Source organism: Myotis brandtii, unplaced genomic scaffold (genome assembly GCF_000412655.1).
Source record: "Myotis brandtii unplaced genomic scaffold, ASM41265v1 scaffold77, whole genome shotgun sequence".
In the NCBI taxonomy this organism is placed as follows: domain Eukaryota; kingdom Metazoa; phylum Chordata; class Mammalia; order Chiroptera; family Vespertilionidae; genus Myotis; species Myotis brandtii.
In genome coordinates, this window is record NW_005371082.1 from 378,874 (window position 1) to 399,736 (window position 20,863).

Sequence of the window (20,863 nt, forward strand, 5' to 3'; positions counted from 1 at the left end):
CCGGGAGGCTGGCGCACCTGCTCACCCGCCTCTCCCTTCATGATCGCATATCCGGGCCACAGGCACGGCTGCACCTGGTCCCCCGGGTGCAGCCGTGCCTGCGGCCCCACCTCTCCCTTCAAGATCGCAGATCAGGGGACTGCAGGCTAGTTGGCATCTCTGGCCCCTGTGGTCCTGCACCCCGGCTCTCTCTTCCTCCCATCGCCATGGCGATCACCAGCTGCAGGCCAGCCGGCAACCCCGGCTTTCTAATGGCGATCACCTGCTGGGGGGTGGGGAAAGGCGACCTTTGCCCACCCCGCAGCTCTTGCCTGCCGCCTAGGTTGCCGATCACCATTCTTAAGTCCTTCCCCTTTCGCCTCCCATCATTGTGAGTATGCAAATTAACCGCCATCTTTGTTGGCGGTTACTGCCATCTTGGCTGGCAATTAATTTGCATATCGCCCTGATTAGCCAATGGGAAGGGTAGCGGTCATACGCTAATTACCATGTTTCTCTTTTATTAGTGTAGATAGCCAGTTCAGTCTTTCCCAGTATAGATGCAAGTTAGGATTATTAATCAGAATCAATTCAATTTATTACATAAGCTGACTATTAAAAGTGAATCTGTGCTTTGGTGTTACTTGCTCAGATGTGAATCTATCTGAAGCTAATTTCATTTTGAGCCAAAATTTTGAGAAATTTCTAAATTCTATTTTAATTGAATTTTAGGAAATTTGCCAGATCCTGGTAAGGCTCAGGATTTCATGAAGAAATTCACACAGGTGTTGGAAGATGATGAGAAAATAAGAAAACAGTTAGAAGTACTTGTTAGTCCAACATGTTCCTGCAAACAGGCTGAAGGTTGTGTGGTAAGAAGAAAAATTTAAAAGAGCTAATGTTTGAAGGAACCCCCAAACTTTTTTTGGGGGGGTCCCCTTTTATAAAATTTATATTTTTCATGTAAAATTCAGAAAATGTCACAAATACAACAATATAAATAAACGATAATGTTTTTTATAGAGACAGTTGCTGTTTATAGTATGGTGTATAGCCTTCTGAAATAAATGCTTTGTTCATTTTACTTATTTTCATTACTTAGTCTTTTACAGTAAGATATTTAATAGCAATAGAGCATACCATTGAATATATTTACTGTAATTTATTGAACAGTCCTCTGTGTTACATATGTAGACTTTTCTCCCAGTTTTTGATTAAAGAACAATTTAATTCAGATCTTTATGGCTAAATAGTTTTACGTAGTCTTCATTATTTCCTTAGGATAAATTCTGTATTGGTCAGTTTGGTTGTTAGAAATAAGCAAAACTTAAAAACATAGTTATTTTGATAGGATTTGTAATTCTTGGCTGCTAGTCATCTGACTTTTTTCTCCTGTGTATTAGCCATTTATAATTCTTTTATACAGTTTTCTTTTGTGTTTTTAATCTTTGCCTATTTAGCTAGAATATTTGTCTTTATTTTATTGGTTTGTTATTCATGGCATTTTGTGTTAATTGAGCCACAAATAATTTTCTGTCAGTTGTAGTTTGTCCTTTCATTTTATGTCGTCCCTTACATACTTTAGCTTTATTTTTTAATTTAAGTTTTATTTTTCAATTACAGTTTATATTCTGTGTTATTTTGTATTTTTTAATGTATATAGTATAGCCATAATTTTTTTATTTAGCTGAGTCTATCAGCAGTCTTCTCAAGGATTCTTCCTTTCGAGCCTGCTTGTGAAATCTCATTCTGTTACAAGTTAATGAAAATATTTTATGACATTTTTTTTAAATCTGTTGCCCATGTTTTTTTTCAAGAGGCTATTATAAAGATAATTCTTGGCTCTATCCCAGATTGACTAAATGGGAATCTCCACAACAAGGCTCAGGAATCTGTAGCTCCACAAGCTCCCCTGATAATTGTTTTTGCTAAAGTTTGTATGTCTACTGACACTTGGTTTTATTTTTTTGTATTTGTTTTCATCCTATTAGAATATTTTTGCTATAAGGTATGAGATAAGGGTTTAACTCTGTTTTTATTCTTAATGTCTGTTTTCCTACTTGATATGCTACCTTTCTTATATGCTAAATTCTTAATTTAGTCTTTTATTGGACTTGTTCAGTTTCTTTTGATTCAATTTTTTTAGTACCAGTAATACATGGTTTTATTATGGTAGGTTCTTAACATTTAAATGTAATCATTTAAACATACGTTTGTAATATTTTTAACAAATCTACGTTACAGCGTGAAATAACTAAGAAGTTGGGCAACCCCAAACAACCTACAAATCCTTTTCTGGAAATGATCAAGTTTCTTTTGGAGAGGATAGCACCTGTGCACATAGATACTGAATCTATCAGGTATTTGTATATAAAAATATTAAATTTTTATTTCTGTACATTCATTCATGCTTTAGTAAGTCGCTGATGAGTACCTGCTGTACCAAGACACTCATCTGTATAGAGGTATGTATATACATAATGGCTTTATAGTCATCTGTATATACCTGTGTGTATATATATCCATATATGTGTATACATGATCATTTGTGCATATTTAGTTTTTATTTTAATTTTAAATATTGCTTTAATTTGTGTGAGAAATTACCAATCCAAGCCTAGTTTTTATCTGTTACTAGTGTACCAGGAATTCCTATTTTTTATTAGCTTGCGTAGATTAGGTAATACAAATAAATTGCTTTAATTTGTGTGATGAATTATTAATCCAAGCCTAGTTTTTATCTGTTATCAGTGTATTAGGAATTCCTATATTTTGTTAGCTTGCATAGATTAGGTAATACAAACAAGTATACCCTCAGGAAAAGAAAACTAGGTGAGCATATATTATAAAGAAACATACATTTTCACAGATATTTGAGAACTGGAGATATTAATTTTAAACCAACCCTCTTGTAAAGTTTCAGCTTTGATATCACTTTGATCTTGGAAAATACTTCTTTTTATTTTTATGTCTTTAATTTCCTTTTGTAAAATATGATACGAACTTTTTTAAAAAACTTTTCCTAAAATGTTTCAACTAGTTAAAAAATAAGCTAATTATAATGTATGTATAGCATACTGCTTTATTAGTCATCAGTAATATCTTTCAGAACTATATTAGAATCTAAAAGAAATAATACTAATGGTACAACCTATACCCAGTGAAGCCCCTTTGGGGACTTATTTTTGGGGGTGGAGGGGTCAGGGTGCAACTTGGCCCATGCTCCCTCCTGCCCCCCACAAAATAGGGAGGTCCTACTTTAGATATCCATTAGTTACTTTGAACTCCTATTGTATCAATTTTCATTTGAAGAAGGGGTTCTGTGGTTTGAAAAAGAAAACAAAACACTAGAACCTTCTTCATTAGTGTGAAAAACAATCTGAATGAGACTGAATTGCATTAGTTAAATAATTTTGTGCCTTCTGTATTCAAAGCAATTCCAGTTAGGTATTGGTAAAACATACTATCTGCTTTTCATCAGCCTTCTGTCTAGTAATCTAATAAAGGATTTTAATCAGGAGATTATATTTTAGATCCATAAAATTAGTGCAAATAATGTCAGATGATTAAAAGTGGATTTCTCTAAGGGGGTAGTATTTGACCAAAGAGGAAGAATGGTTAAGATTTTTTTTCTACAGAGATGGGAAATGGAATATCCTAAGCATTGAGATTAATATAAGCCAAGCTAACTGGATTAGGAAAAACAAGGCTATTTAGAAAATGATTACCATCTATGTAAACTACAGTTTAGAGAAGTATTAAAGTGCTTTGAGATGATCCTTAAAATGACTGGGATAAGACTGTGGAAAGCACTTAAAATCTACCTTTAAAGCTCTTACTTTTCTCTTTGTTCTGTTGAGAACCATGGATTGTTGATAGATAGGAGGATGGGAGAAGAGATAGACTGCTAAAGCATTGTTGCACTTGTCTGTAGATGGTGTTAGTGGGATGGAAAGGAAGAATCATATTTGAGAAAGATTTGAAAAGAACAACCTAAAAAATGGGTCATCAATAAAGATGAGGAAGAGTCAGAGGTAATAGGATTCAGGTCCAAATGATGAAGAGAATAGTAATGTCTTTAAAAAAAAAAATGAAAAGGGAGCTGGTTTTCAAGGAGGTGTAAGGAAGGTTGTGCTTCTTATTTGGACATGGCAAACAATTTTTGCAAAAAAAAAAACAAGGTAAATTGAGTTTAATGTGAAACTGACTGGATTACTTCTCTGAGCAAGGGATTTTGTATAAAGAAAAGGATCCAAAGATCATGGACTGAATCTTGTGGTTTTAAAACAGTAGAAAAATTAGAGAAATGTAAGAAAATTAGGTTATTGCAACAACTTTCAACCCTTTCATCCCATGGCACACAAACTAATTACTAAAATTCTGTAGCACACCAAAAAAATATAGTTTTTGCTGATCTAACACTCAAAAAAAAATAGGTATAATTTTGATTCATTCACATGGGAGGGCTATTATGTTGGCTATTGCCATTTTTTTTATTTGACAGTCTAAGGCAGCTGTTCTCAACCTGTGGGTCGCGACCCCTTTGGGGGTCGAACAACCTTTTCACAGGGGTCGCCTAAGACCATCGGAAAACACATAGATAATTACATATTGTTTTTGTGATTAATCACTATGCTTTAATTATGTTCAATTTGTAACAATGAAAATACATCCTGCATATCAGATATTTACATTATGATTCATAACAGTAGCAAAATTACAGTTATGAAGTAGCAACGAAAATAATTTTATGGTTGGGGGTCACCACAACATGAGGAACTGTATTAAAGGGTCGCAGCATTAGGAAGGTTGAGAACCACTGGTTTAAGGGAAAAAGAGTGCCCCTGATTAATTAGTTAGGTATTGCATGTTTAAAAAAGTATTATGGCACACCTGTTGAAAATTGCTGGGGCATTGCAATATGTTGAAAATTAAGATGGAGAAAGTTTTCAGAAATAATGTATACCACAAATAGTGAGAGAGCCAAAAATACGTCTTTAGCTTTAGCAATCAGTAGGCCATAGTTAAAACATAAATAAGAATAACAGGTAGTAGCAGTGAGTGCTTATAATGTGCCTGGGATCATTCTAAATGTTTTACCTCATTTACTTCTTAACTTATAAGACAAGAAATATTATTATTCTCATTTTACAGATAAGGAACAGTGAGTTAAACAGATGTTGAATAACTTTCCCATTGCTTGGAAGTGGTGAATGGCATTTAAATCCAGGAAGTCTGGCGCCAGAGCCCTCTTGGTTAACCACCCCATTATAAATAGGCTTCCAAAAAACTTCCAACTTTAGTCCCCACCAATACTCAGTGAGTGTCCAGTTCACCTAATTCTTCCAAATGGTGGCTATTAACCTTTCAGTCTGCCATTTTATAAGTATATAGGTGCTCTTTTATAATAAAATATATTACTAATAAAGTTGTACATCTCTGCTTCACATTTGCACTTTTTATTTTTCTATGAGGAGCTTGGAAGAATTGTCTTTTTTTCTTATTAATTATAAGAATGCTTTTTAAAATAAGGCTATTAACTCAATTCAGTTAACGTTAAAATTTGTTTGACATTAATAAACATTAAATTATATAATTAAATCTATCATTTGTCTTTATATTTCTTTCTGCCTTTGGTATTATATTAACTGGTTACATTTTTGACAATAAATCTTTAATTTCTCTATAATTTATTTTAATATAGGGTGGAAGTAGAGACTCATTCTTTTAAGCATATAACTACTTATATCAACTCCATTTATTAAAAAAAATGTATTTTTCCCCATTTGATTTTAAATGTTTCCTTATTATAGCATAAATTGCTATATGATTTGGACTCTTATACATTTCACTTTGGTGTCTTTGTGTTTTGAGGCTTTTATGATGCATTTTTATCTCATTGACACAGTTCTTTCATTCCTCCACCTTAAAATTTATTGGCTATTACCAAATAATAATTTTTTCAGATGAGCCATAAAATGGGTTTATTGAATCTTATCCCACGTCAGGTTATGTTCCCCTGAGATATTTATGGATTTAGTGAAAAATGTCACTTGTAATACTTGCTTTCATTTACAGTCAAACTTCTTTCTGGAATGTCTCCCTTCTCCAACAATTCTGTTCTTCACCAAGTTCACTGAAAAAATGTCTTTGTTGTCTAACTAAACTTCAGTTTTCAACCTGACAACCCTTTCAAGCTGATACCTCAGCATGACAAAAAGCATCTCTCAGACAACAAAGGAGAGAATATTTTTGTTTTGGGGAAATCAACTATTAGCACAATTTTAAAACATAAAGTGGCCATCAAGAGCGCTAATGTTGCTAAAGGAGTGAAAGAAGCAATGATCACAGACTATTGAAGAGGTAGAAAAACTATTGTTGTTTTGGATAAACAAAAAGCAGTTAGCCAGTGACAGCATTTCAGAGGCAGTGACATATGAACAAGCAAAGATGCTGTATGCTGACCTGAAAAACACCCTGGAACGAGTATGAAAGTGATTTCTTTAAGACTAGTAGGGGATGGTTTGATAAATTTAAGAAAATAAGTGTTTCCTTATAGATTAAACAGTACATTAGACATGTATTGTCAATAAGAAAGGTTAAAACTAAAGAATCTGTGTGTGTGTGGGGTGGGGGGTGTCTGGAAAGGATTAATTCAATTTACATTATTTCTAATCTGGGGGAATTAATTGAATTTAGAACAAATCACTTCTGGAACAGCCTTCAGAAACTAATTAAGTTTCTGTATTTGAATCTGTATGCTATCTTTATATAATTTTAGAGTTTATATACAGACCCTATGCATTTAAAACATTTTATTCCTACTCATTTTATATATTTGACTTGCCATTTGTGAATAGATTTTTTTCTATATCTTTTTAGGTGACTCTGACTAATATAGAAAACACTGTTGATTAGTGAATGTTTTGTTGGTGTCATCTCACTGACTTTTAGTAGTTTTTCAATTTTTTAGTTGATTCTCTTGTTTTCCAGACCTATGGTTTTACTCACAGATTTTTTTATATGTCTGGCTCTTGTTCTTTGGGTTAGCTCAATTGTACCTCTTCAGAAATGCCTTTTGGTGAAACAACTTCACTTCTGGTCTTGGCCTTTTTTCTAGTCTTTATTGTTTCTTGATTATCATTTTATGTATTTTTTTATTTTTGGCCTTCCCTCACTAGACTGAGAGCATGCTCGTAGTCATGGAAGAAAATAACAAATTTAATTTTGGATCTGTGATATTTTTCATTCCTGTGGTACATCTAGGTAAAAATCCTTGGGGCTACTGAAAATATGGGAAGAGGATTCAGGCTGAAGATTTTTATTAGGAATAGTTGGAGATCTGACAATTGACTGATCAGAGAAAATGGTTAGAAAAGGAGAGAAAACATCCTCAAAGATACCAAGTTTTAAGGGGATGATAAATTTAAAAGGATGCTGTAAGAGACACAGATAAATTTCACTTCTAGCTTGTCCTTAAATTTTCAGTACCTAATATTTTTGTAGAAACCATGATCTAGTAAACATATTAGCGAACATTGAATAATTGAACTTTTTTGTATTTTGATACATATTATATCTCTAATCTGATGTTTATTTGTGTTAATACCTATCAGGGTGACTAATTATTTTACATAATTGATATGCATTTATGAAATGATTATTTTAAAAATAACTTAAGCTTGTTTTTAGAAGAAAATTTTAAACTTTCCTTTTTGATCTATTCTAATGTTCTAGTGAGGCTTTATTATATATCTGTTACCTATGTATTTTACACCTTTCAATAGCAGGTTTGTGTATGTCTGTCTCTTACAGCAGTATTTGACACACAATAATATTTGGTAAATGGTTTGGAAGTGTTTAATGTTGTCATTTGTACATTATCTCAGTATATATTATTCTATTTACTGGAGCAATAGTGAATTTTAGATAATTAGAAGAGAGTTATCATTCATGTGTTTGGGCATAGGCCTTCCATGGAAAATATAAGAATAAGAATATAGATAGCCTTAATATATAGCAAATCAAATAATATGGTTATCTCATTAGAATGGACAAAAGCAAATACTGTTTGAAAACAAGCATCTCAAAATATTATAGTTTTTGTTTTGCAGTAATGTCTGGGAAACCAAATTTGTATATGGTTGGGATGTAGGCTATTTAGAAATATTTAGGATTATTTTCTTTAGACATTGCTAATAAAGTACAGTTAATAATAACTATTTATTTGCTTATTTATTTTGGTCATACTTTAGTGCTCTTATTAAGCAAGTGAACAAATCGATAGATGGGACAGCAGATGATGAAGATGAGGGTGTTCCAACAGATCAAGCCATCAGGGCAGGTCTTGAACTGCTTAAGGTAAATTGCTTAGGTGTCTAAATTACTTAACTGTTAAACATATCATATTTTTTATTCTTGAGATTTGCTTCTTACGTTTATAGAACCTAAAGTAAAATTTTATCAATCACTTTAGGTAATTTAGAAATTGTGTATTCTAATATATAAGCTACATATTTTTCGTTTTCAATTGTATATGGTAGCTTAGAATTAAAATGGTGGACTATAATTTAAAGGTTTCATTAGTGAGCAAAGCAGCTACTTATCTTTATCCCAGAAGGAGACAAATTTTTCCTAAATCTCCATTTTATCTTTTATTTTGTTAGTGAATGTACTACTCATTACAAAAATATACTCATTACAGAAATATTGGTTGTTGACAACTTAGAAAATATAAAATTATAAAGAACAAAAACATTCATAAGCCTATCAAAGTTTCTTTTATTCCTTTTAATCTTTGAAAATGCACATTTTTATATAGTTGAGATCGACTGAATATACAATTTTATATTTTGGTTTTCTATTATTAAATTGGAAGCAATTTTTTAGTGTTTTTTTAAGACTTTTTGTTTTGTTTTGTTTTTTAATATATTTTTATTGATTTCAGAGAGGAAGGAAGAGGGAGAGAGAAACATCAATGATGAAAGGGAGTCATTGATTGGCTGCCTCCTGCCAGCCCCCTACTGGGGATCCAGCCAGTAACCCCGCATATGCCCTTGATAGGAATGAATCAGTCCACAGGCTGACACTCTGTCCACTGAGCCAAACCTGCTAGGGCAAGACTGTTTTTAAAGAGCGTCAAAAAACATCTGATTTTTGGCTCTCATTTAGTAGATTGACACTTTGGGGAAGTTAAAATTTGCCTCCGCTTCCTCATCTGTAATGCGTGATGATAATAATAGTACTTATCTTACAGAGGACTAAATTAAATCATGTATCTAAATTTTTTAGTGCAGCGTCTGCTTCATAGTAAAAACAGTAAACATTTTTTGAAATGGTGATTGGTCCACTTTTCGAGTGTAATAGTGCTTCCAACTATTTCCCTATTGCTAGATATTTAGATATTTTTCATTTTATTCCTATTATCACTACTAAGATAAATACATCTAACATCTCTTATGTGGTTTTTTTGTTTGATTGTTTTTAATGCTAGAAGGGCATTACTAGTTCAAAGAGAATGACCATTTTCAAAATTCCTAGTTTGATAGGTAGGTAGGTAGATAGGTAGTCAAATTTCTTTACAGAGAAATCATGCCCAATTTCTTCATACACATTAGCAGTGTATAAAGGTGCATATCTCCTGTCTTCACAGACATGGAATAGTATAAATTTTTAAGAAATTTCCTAATCTGATAAGAAAAAATAACCTTAATTTGCATAGTTATTACTAGTGAGGTACGCCTTTTATATGTTAATCATTAGTGTTTTTCCCTATTGTGAATTCATTATTTTTATCCTCTGTTCATTTTCTACTGACATTTCATAATCTTTTGATTTTTGGCTTTTTTTTTTTCTTTTAGCTCATTTAAATGAGCTTTTTTATTTCTTGTGTTGTTTTATAGGACATTTTTGATGTCTATAGAATATACATATATTCTGTTTAATATATTCTATTTCAGTATAAAGTAAGTTATAAAGTATATTAGTAAAATGAATACCAGTGAAAAGTAAACAGAGTATCAACAATACTATTGGAATTCTGTGAGTGTTTTTTCCCCTCACTCACATTTCCTAGGTATAATTGTCCTCAATTTTGGGTTTATTATTCTCTTTTTTATATAGTTTTACTATCCCTATCTATGTATATGTCTCCAAATAATGTTGTTTATTTTGTTTGTTTCTGAATCTTAAAATTTGGCATTAGGTATAATATATTTTTCTACTACTTGTTTGTTTTTATAGTCCACATTTGATTCCAATTAAGCTTAAAAAATCCCATGATTTTAAGAGAATTTTATTTGTTTTTGTTTTTAAATCTGAAATGTAACCTATCTGAAATTTATTTTGAAGCTGTATATTTTGGAGGATGGTCTAATTTGATTTTCTCCCAGTATTACCAGGACTATTTATTAAAAAAATCCCATCCTTTCTCATTTATGTTTTGTTGCCTTTTCTATAATGTATTACATTCTATATAATCTAAATTCTTACATATGCTAGGGTCTATTTATTGCTTTCCTTTTTCTATTTCTTCTAATGTTACTACCATGTTGACTGATTATTGTAACCTTTTATTACCCGGTGTTTTACTTCCCTGGGTTACTTTATTTCTCAAAAATGTTCCTAGCTAGTCTCTTAATAACTTTTATTTAGAGAAATAGAGATATTTTGTTAAATTTTTTTTGTCCCCTTCTACCTTTATTCCCCTTAAGAAATCAAATTAAATTAAATAAACATTAACTGAAACTCATTATTTTAAGTAGAATTATATTAGCATATAATTTAATTTGGAAAGAAATGCGTTTTTTAGATCATACAATTTTCTTACACAGGAACATTTCTGTTATATATTTGAGCATGTTTCAAATTTTGTTTATAGTGCCCTCATTTACTTGTTAGTGGAATTAGTCTTGTATTTGATCTGTATTTTTAATATGTAATATTTTGGATTTATATTGTGGAGATGAAAGTGTTTACAGATCATTTTTATGACTCGTTGTTTAGGTACTCTCATTTACACATCCCATCTCGTTTCATTCTGCTGAAACATTTGAATCTCTCCTGGCTTGTCTGAAAATGGATGATGAAAAAGTAGCAGAAGCTGCACTCCAAATTTTCAAAAACACAGGCAGCAAAATTGAAGAGGATTTCCCACATATTAGATCGTGAGTTGAATTTATTCTGCTAAATATTCTGGAATATAGAAAAATAATTTACTGTTCCTTGGATTATGTAATATTTGAAATATTTTATGCTTTAAGGAATTAATTTCTATATTTTTTTTAAGTTTATGCTGTTTGGTTTAGATTCTCATTTTCTGGGGGAACCCATTGGTATTTTTTTTTTTTTATTTCTTTATTTTTAATCCTCACCCGAGGATATTTTTTCCATTGATTTTTAGAGAGAGTGGAAGGGAGGGGGAGAGACTGAGAAAAACACTGATGTGAGAGAGACACATTGATTGGATGCCTCCCTCATGCCCCTGACCATGGTCCGGAGCCTGCAACCGAGGTACGTGCCCTTGATTAGAATTGAACCCAGAACCCTTCAGTCTGCAGGCTGACACTGTATCCACTGAGCCAAACCGGCTAGGGGCATATTGTTATTTTAGAAGATTCATGAAAATGTGGCTGAACCTGTAATTTCTTTCTGAAACATTAATTTTGCTTAAAGATTTTATTGACAACAATTTTATGGTAAAGTAGTCCCTTGTTATAGTGTGGCATAGAATAAACATATTATTTGAATTTGAGGTCCGGTGGGAAATTCCAAAGTAATTTCAGTAGGATTTTCCATTGCAGTCTCCACTTTCCTTTATGATTTAAAGTATTGGATCGAAATTTTTCAGAAGCAGTGCTGTATTTGACATAGGGAAGCAGGGAAGCATGGAATAATCATTAACAGCAGTATGTGTGTGTGTGTGTGTCCGTCCGTATTTCTAAGAATTGTAAATTGCACTGTTACTCTATGGATCTCTAATAGTGGTTCTATAATAGCTCAAAAGAATAAGTCTGTATTCTTTATGGACCTCTGCTTACTTTATATGGATACCTGCCTACTTCATATGCATCTTTCCTCACTGTTCCTCAAGAGTATATCATATCTGATAGTTGGTCCTAATATCGTCATAGTCATTGATGGTTGGTTTTACCTCTACCTCATTACTTCTGGCTTAGTCACTGTCTAATTATTGTGGTTGGGGTAGCATACTTCATGTTGAATAATTGTATAGGCCCTTTTCTTCAGCAAGAGACTGGACTGTCTCAGGTAAATTTTTTTTTCTTTCTGTTTATGTGAACTTAATTTTAGAAACTATTGGTAAATAAGACAAAGGCATTAAGTAAATGATCATTGAAACATACCAGAATGTTGTAACAGTATTCTCCTTGGCAAGAGTAAGAATTTTTATGGTTTAGAGCTGACTTTGTAATTGTTAACGGAGCTTGGAACATGAATTTCCACTTGGAATGGTGCTGTCACTCTTCTATCCAGATCAGAGATCAAAGTGGTGAGGCAGACATGTGCACGCACGTGTACACACACACACACACACGTACACACACACGTACATACACACACACACATACTATATAAACTATATATAACTCTATACCATTTATGGAATGTCCACTTACTGTACTACCTCATTTAGACCTTGTAACACTTCATTAAAGTAGAGGAATTTCAAATGAGGAATCTAATGGTTCTAGCCTAGGTTATTTAGCTAGCAAGTAGCAGAGAGAAGATTTGAATGTCTGCCTGTTTATCTGTAATGCCTATGGTAACATGTCTGTTATGGCACATTTCCTTTCTTAATCAGAGCTTTGAATACATTTTAGTTTGATTTATTTACTGGTGAGGGTTTTGTTGTTATTGTTTAAATATATTTTTATTGATTTCAGAGAGGAAGGGAGAAGGAGAGAGATGGAAACATCAATGATGAGAGAGAATCATGATCGGCTGCCTCCTGCACACCCCACACTGGGGATCGAACCCACAACCCTGGCATGCCCTGACTGGAATCGAGCCGTGACCTCCTGGTTCATAGGTTGACGTTCAACCACTGAGCCACACCAGCCAGGCTACTGGTGGTCTTTATGTTCAATATAGACCCTCTTTCCTAATACCTTTTACATTAAAAAATTGTAGGAGAACTACAAAATCAAGGTCGAAAGGTGAACATTTTAGAACATGTATGGGTATTTTAAAACATGCTGCTATAATGTGGAATTGGTATACCTCTAGTTATCTGGTTTATTTGTGGAGTATATTTCAGATGTCTCTCATGAGGAGAATTCACTGATACTGTATACCTGTTTTTTCCATACACTGTTCTTAATAAAGTAACTCATAATATATGTCTTCCAGGAGATAAAATATGTATGCATATTTTAAATTATTAAATTGGGTGGGTTGATTTTGAGGAAATATTAAATCAGTTTCCCTTGAGTTTACTAAAATAATTTAAAAGAACCAACTGAAAAATATAAGTAGAAGTTACAACAAAGAGATATTGTGCTAGGTAAGCCTACAATCAGGTGTATAAAGACATGTATAGTATGTGTTCTGTCCTTTGCTAGTTTAGAGAGGAGATTGAGGTGTATGGACAGTCTGAAAGAAATAAGTAGAATCTAGCTTCAGCTAGTAGTGGAACAATAGGAGAGCCTTTGTGGTCATACTATTTTTCTTTGGGCTGAACTGTTTTCTTTCCGTAAAAGGAAGAGTAAAGCTTAGATTAGAGTCATGAAGTAAACTTATTACCAACTTTGCAGGAACAGAAAAAAAGTATGTGCTGACTCACTAAACAAAAATGAGATGAATTATGGGTTTCATTCTAACTCACCCCACAGTAGGCATTATGTGCCAAAACTAGAAGTCACCTGATAACATAGCCATAGTCCAAGTGGAGCTAGCTGGTTCTTATCACTGGAAGAGTTTCAGTAGTCTTGGAGAGAAATTACACAGAGATAGGGAGTTGTTACCTTTAGTCCCAATTCCCTCCTTCATAATTTTTTAAGAGAAATGTCCAATGTTCAATCATCAGGGAGACACTATCTGCATTTTTATTTAAATGGCAGAGCTGGAGAGAATTTCTGTTATTTAAGCATGAATTAACAGAATACAAATAAATTGAACATGAAACTTATACAAATATTTTAACATTCAAAAATAGCTGATAAGAACTTTTTGGAAGAATTAGTTTTTCTAGGAAAAAAATAAAATTTTAGTCAGTTCTAAATTGCCAAGAAAGTTAAACTGCAAATGACTTCTGGGGGTCAGAGGGGGAAGATAATATATAAGATAATATATAAAATATATATATATATAAAATATATAAAAAGGGAGGTGGTAGAACTAAGGATAAAGAAGAGCAGAAACATTTGCTTACAGAATATAATTTATTACAAGCAGCAAGGGGTAGAGTAAACAACATAGAAAATATAACCAGGAAGCTATAGATTTGACCTTGAGGAAATTGCATAGAATGTGGAGATAGTGGGCAAAGAAATAAAGGCAGTTAAAGAGATAGTGAAAAGCTATTGGTTTCCATGGAGAAGAAAGCAGAATAATGGGAAGTACAAAATATTCACACAGAGAAAATAAACTTGTTTAAAATGAATGAAAAAAAAAAAGAATCTGGAGATGAAGAAAAGCTCATATTCTAGGAAAATATCTGGATAGAATTGACGAAACTTTTAGGGATTACAGAAGTGATTTCACAAACATCAAGGGAAGAAAAAAAGGTCATACATAATGAAAAAGTAATGAGGCTGACATTTCTTTTCAAGCACATAAGATTTTCAAAGTTAATGATTCAACAGCTGTTGAGTTTTGATGTACAAAAAAAAATGTAACTAAAGAATTTCCTAACTAGCCAACTTGTATTTAAGAACAAATGAAGGATATCCTTTAGGATACAAGGATTCAGAAAACGTTTTGCCTTTTTTATTTATTTATTATTGTGAGGTTTACTAAGTTGTATTCTTTTCCCCTTTGCATTCAGTTTTGCTTATGCCCCTAAATGCAACTTTTGTTTTCTTCTTGTTTGCATATCTCTGATATGTCTTTTCTCATCATTTTACTCCCAGTATCTAAGTTTTAAATATGGCTATATCTATGTTTTAGATATTTGGAAACTTGAATTTTTTAAAAGGATGATATAAATTAAAATTGGCTTAAGAAGAGGGAAGAAAAACATAATAGGACATCATTATAAAAAGAAGTTAGTAAAATTCCTCTATAATAAAAGCACAATAAAATTTGTGTTAAATTTTTTTCAAATTTACAAGCAACCAGGAATTCTAATTCACTTTTAATTATTCAGAGCATGACAGGGTGGGGAGGGCGGAGAAAACATTCAAATTACTTCTTTTAAAGCCAAGATAACTAGCAGGAATGCAAAATACCCCCCAAAAGAAAACTAAGACAAATCTTACAAATTTTGATCCTAAAATTGTAAGTAAATACTAGCAAAAAGAGAGTTTACTACAGTAAAACAAGAATATACTATGGACAAATGTGGTTTATTTTAGGAATACAAGAGTGTTGATATTAGTAAGCCTAATTAATATTCATGTTACAATTCATTATATAAGTGAGTAAAAAGGAAAAGGCATATAATAGATCACTTTGATAGATGATGAAAAGGCTCAGATTAAAAAAATCAGTCTATGTAAAATTAAACCCAATAGGTTTAAATGCTTCATAACAAAATAAGCAGGCGGCATCATCATAGAGTAAAACACTAGAAGCATTCCAGGTAAAGTCAGGAAGCAAATGAGAAAATACACTATCACTGCCATGATTTAACATTGTTTTGGATGCACTAGCCAATATAATTAAATAAGAAAAGAAAATAAGTTGAAGTGTTGGAAAGGAGAAAGCAAAGTTACCATATTTTTTTGGAAATCCAAGAGAATCAACTGGAAAGCTACTAAAAACGAGATAGCCAAAGTAAGTATGTAAAAATCCAAGCTTTCCTTACATATCACTAACAATCGTTGTAAGAGTAAAAAATGAGAAGACCTGGACATAAGGTATACAAGAAATTTGCATCCCTATAATAGTGGGTAGAGCAGTATAATACTTAACAGGGAAATTCATCAGGAAAAGTTAGATCACCCAATAAGTAACTGGCACACTGTTTTGAAAAGAAAAATTAATGTAGACTGCTTGTCTTGATTTTACATATATTCCAGATGATCAAAGATAAATTATTTATCTAAGATTTAAATATATAAAATGAATTAATAAAAATATTAGCAACCAGAACATTTTAGTACCTTCCCCTTTTTTGTGGGGGGAGAAACATTAATGCTAAGTCATAAAGGAATTATTGATGGATTAGATTTTCAAAAATCCATTTGTTGAAAAAATATAGAGCCTTTACTGTATAAGCCACTGAGGATGTTGAAATGAACAGGACAGGTTAAGTCTCTGCCTTCTTATTTTAGTGAGGGAGAATACTATTTAGACAAAAGCAAATCTCATGGAATAAGTTAAAAACATCGACAGTAGTTTTCCAGCACAACACTTGTTATGATATAGAAAAGGGTAATATTTGTACTATATAAAGACTTGAAGGAATAACAAACAAGTCTCACCATAGAATACTAGCAAAGGGAATTCACAAATAGGAAATCCTTCCAGTCCCCCAAATCAAGAAAAGACATATATGCCTGCTAATAGTAATGGAGAGAAAAACAAATAAAAACACTGTAAACTACTATAACCAGTATTAGCTAGCATTCCAGTGATGCTCTCTTGGTTGGAGTATAAATTGATGCAGTTTTTCTGGTTTGTTAATATATACCAACTTAAAATGTGTGTAGTCTTTAACACGGCTGTTTCACTTTTAGGAACTCATCCCAGAGATGATTAGAAAAAATGTCTACATAATGATTATATGGTTCAGGGTCCAGTCAGAGAAATAGAAACCATACTAGGTATTTTAAACATAAATAATTAATACAGATGTTTGAAGAAACAACAAGGAAGAAGTGGTGGTAAGGACTGCCCAGTGGTGGAAGAGCCCTGTCAACATCAACTATCTGTCAGTAGGGGTGGCTTGACTGTTGCAAGGAAGGAGGTGGGGAGTGGAAGTGGCAGTAAAGCTACTGCACAGAATGTCTGAAGTAGCTCTTGTGTCTTTAATTAGAAGAACCAGTAGGAAGCCAGCTTTTGAGGGATTCTGGGGAATGTAATTTGCAGGTTTATAGCTCCCAATCTCAGAGCAGATTATAGGATAGGCTTAAAGCTCAGAGTTAAGTAAATAGCTAGCACAGGGATGTTATATCATGGTTTTATTGTTAAGGTTTATTTGTTTGTTTATTGTTAAGATTTAAATAAAGAATAAGACCATCTAAATGCTCATCAGTAGGAGATGGGTTACATCAGTTGTATAGCCATCCACTAAAGAATTATGTGACTATTAGAAAGAATAGTGCTTAGTAATATGTGATATAGGAGTTCTCTACAACATTGTTGGGTGAAAAAGTTTTCAAATAGTATTGTTATCCTCATTTAGTATATGTATGTATGTATGTATATACGGAGAAATTTTTGAAGTATGTTCACCAAAATGTTAAAAGAAATTCAGGGTAGTAGAATTCTGAGTTTTTTCTCTACTGTTTTTAATGCATTTTTTGGTTTTGTTTGCATTTTTCTGCATGTATGTGATCATCCCCAAGGAAGAAAAACTTGAATTTGAAAGGAGAAAATTATTTTAATGAGGGAATAAAGGATTCCTTTTCATGAAAACTTACTAACAGAAAAAGTAGTCAGAAGGTAGTTGCTTCATTTATATTTCACTAACTTCTAAGACTGTCTAGTACTTCATAATTCTTGAAATTGTTTTTCTTTTTCTTTGTTTATTATTTTGGTTTATTTCTGTTTTCTGTTTTATTGAGTGAAGAAAACATTGGATAAGCTTACAACTTCTCATGCTATCTTTTTTTTTGTATAATTGGTATACAATGTTATATTAGTTTCAGGTGTACAGTAGTAGTACAGTGACTCGACATTATCCCTAACTAGGGAATTCTACCAGATATTCAAAGTAGATTTAAAACCTATCCTTCTCAAACTCTTCCAAAAAAATATTGAAGATGAGGCAGTACTTCCTAGCACATTCTATGAGGCCAATATAATCCTAATACCAAACCTGGCAAAGATAACAAAAAAAAAAGAAAGAAAACTACAGACCAATATCTCTGATAAGTACAGATGTAAAAATCTTAAATAAAATACTAACAAAATGAATACAACAGTACATCTAAAAAATAATGCATCACAATCAAGTTGGGTTCATTCCAGGGGCACAAGGATGGTTCAACATAGGCAAATCAATCAATGTAATACACCACATTAACAAAAGAAAGAATAAAAATCTATGCTCTTATCCACAGATGCAGATAAAGCATTTGATAAGATACAATATCCATTTATGATTAAAACACTCAATAAAATAGGAATAGAAGGAAAGTACCTCAATGTAATAAAGACCACCTTTGATAAATTATCAGCTAATATCATACTCAATGGTAAAAAACTGAAAGCTTTTCCTCTAAGATCAGGAATATGACATGGATGCCCACTCTCACCACTCTTATTGAACACTAGAGGCCCGGTGCACAGATTCGTGCACTGGAGGGTTCCGTCAGCCTGGCCTGCAGGGATCGGGCCGAAACTGGCTCTCTGACATCCACCTAGGAGTCCCGGATTGCAAGAGGGTGGTTCTCGAGTGGCGCACCCCAGAATCAGACTTCCTCCTTTCTAGTTCCGGGTGCGTCACCCAAGAACGGCAGTTGCCAAGTCACCACAGCTCAGCAGCTCCTGCATTCAGTGTCTGCCCCTGGTGGTCAGTGCGTGTCATAGCTACTGGTCAGAGTGTCTGCCCGCTGGTGGTCATTTTGCGTCATAGCTACCGGCCAGTCGACTGGTTGCTTAGGCTTTTATATATATAGACTAGAGGCCCAGTGCACGAAATTTGTGCAGGGGGGGGCTAGGAGGGGGGGGTCCCTCAGCCCAGCCTGCACCCTCTCCAATCCGGGAGCCCTCAGGGGATGTCCTACTGATGGCTTAGGCCCGCTCCCCATGGTTCTCTGCTGTCTGCGGGGCCCACTTGGCCCCTCCCAGGTCACCGCGGGCGATGGCCAAGTGGGCCCTGCTGTGCGCGGTCTGTGGGGCTCACTTGGCCACTCCCAGGTAGCTATGGCGACAGCCAAGCAGGCCCTGTTCTCAGCGGCTGCCCCCGAGACTGGAGGACTCCAGCAGGGCTGAGAAGACTAGGCGCCGCCATCTTGTGGCAATGGGCCATCGGAGTGATGGTTAATTTGCATATTACTCTTTTATTAGATAGGATATCTGCTTATCACACTATTATTGATGATATTCCCATTCACCTTTTCACCCATTCCTCAACTGCCCCCCCCAAAACCATCAGTTTGTTCTTTGTTTCTGAGTCTATTTTTGTTTTGGGTTTTTTTTGTTCATTTGTTTTGATTTTTTTTTAATCCCACATATAACTGAATTCATGTTATTTGTCTTTGTCTTATTTCTCTTAGCATAATACCCTCTAGGTCCATCTATGTTACTGCAAATGGCAGGATTTTGTTCCTTTTTATTGCTGAGTAATATTCTTGCGTGTGTGTGTGTGTGTGTGTGTGCGTGTGTGTGAACGCGTGCGCGCACATGCGCGCGCCATTTTATCTTTATCTGTTGATGGACACCTAGGTTGCTTCCATATCTTAATTAATACAGATGTTTGATTAAAGACTTGAATAGTAATGGAGGGAAAAATAATGCTGCAATGAACATACAGGTGCATATGTCTATTTGAAATTTGTGTTTTTGTTTTCTTTGGATAAGTACCCAGAATAGAATTGCTGAGTCATATGGTAGATCTGTTTTTAGTTTTTTGAAGAAACGCCATACTGTTTTCCATAGCAGCTGCACCAATTTGCAGTTCCACCAACAGTGCCTAAAGGTTCCGTTTTCTCCACATCCTCACCAACTCTTGTTATTTGTTGACTTTTTTAATAATAGCCATTCTGATTGGTGTGAGGTGGTATCTTGTGGTTTTGATTTGTATTTCCCTGATGATTAGTGATGTTGAGCATCTTTTCATATGTCTGATGGCCATCTGTATGTCATCTTTGGAGAAGTGTCTATTCATGTCCTCTGCCCATTTTTTGATAAGATTGTTTATTTTTGTTAATGAATTTATGAATTCCTTATTTTATACTATCTTTAAAAATCCCAGCCAGAGTTGCTTCTTACTTGTGTGTAACCTGTAATTTTTCTCTTGATTACTATGAAAAGAGATCATGGGTGTTCATATTATAAAATCTGATTTATGGGAAGATAGGTCTTATTTGGGGAGTTTAGTTACCAAATTAACCAGACATTAATAATTTTTCATTTCACAAACAAGCCACAAATCATAGACCAAAAGGATAGCAGTTTGGTGAGACTCTAATTGTTTTCTACACTTTATTATTGAAGTAGGTAGAATATTATATTGGAATATCATGTATCCACCAATCAGTTTTATATATTAATAAATTATAGCCACTTTTGTTGAATTTACAATTCTACTCACTCCCTTTGTTCCTTTTATATTTGAAAGCCAACCCCAGACTCGTCATATCATTTCATCTGTATATCTGGGTCTCTCTAAAAGAGAATCTTTTTTTTTTTTTAATCTTCACCAGAGGACATACTTAAAAGAATGGAGAGAGAGAGAGAGAGAGAGAGAGAGAGAGAGAGAGAGAGAGAGAGATAGAAGACAGAAAGGAAAGGGAAGGGGGAAGGGAAGTGAAGGGGAAAGGGAAAGGGAAGAAGGAAGAAAGAAAGAACGGGAGGGAGGGAGGGAGGGAGGAGA

The 20,863-nt window shown here is 33.6% G+C and overlaps 1 protein-coding gene across 13 annotated transcripts in view; it reads left to right on the forward strand.

Moving 5' to 3' along the window:
• The window catches only part of PDS5B (PDS5 cohesin associated factor B), a 247,429-nt gene that overhangs the window by 146,569 nt on the left and 79,997 nt on the right, over positions 1–20,863 (forward strand). For 12 of the 13 annotated variants that reach the window (XM_014530742.1, XM_014530741.1, XM_005883135.2 and 9 more), the window contains 4 exons: positions 712–851; positions 2,224–2,339; positions 8,235–8,340; positions 10,984–11,144. In XM_014530742.1, coding sequence (XP_014386228.1) covers positions 712–851; positions 2,224–2,339; positions 8,235–8,340; positions 10,984–11,144 — 523 coding nt within the window. Of the gene's footprint in view, positions 1–711; positions 852–2,223; positions 2,340–8,234; positions 8,341–10,983; positions 11,145–11,827; positions 11,894–20,863 lie in introns of those variants that run through there. The other variant, XM_014530748.1, reaches the window with a different exon arrangement.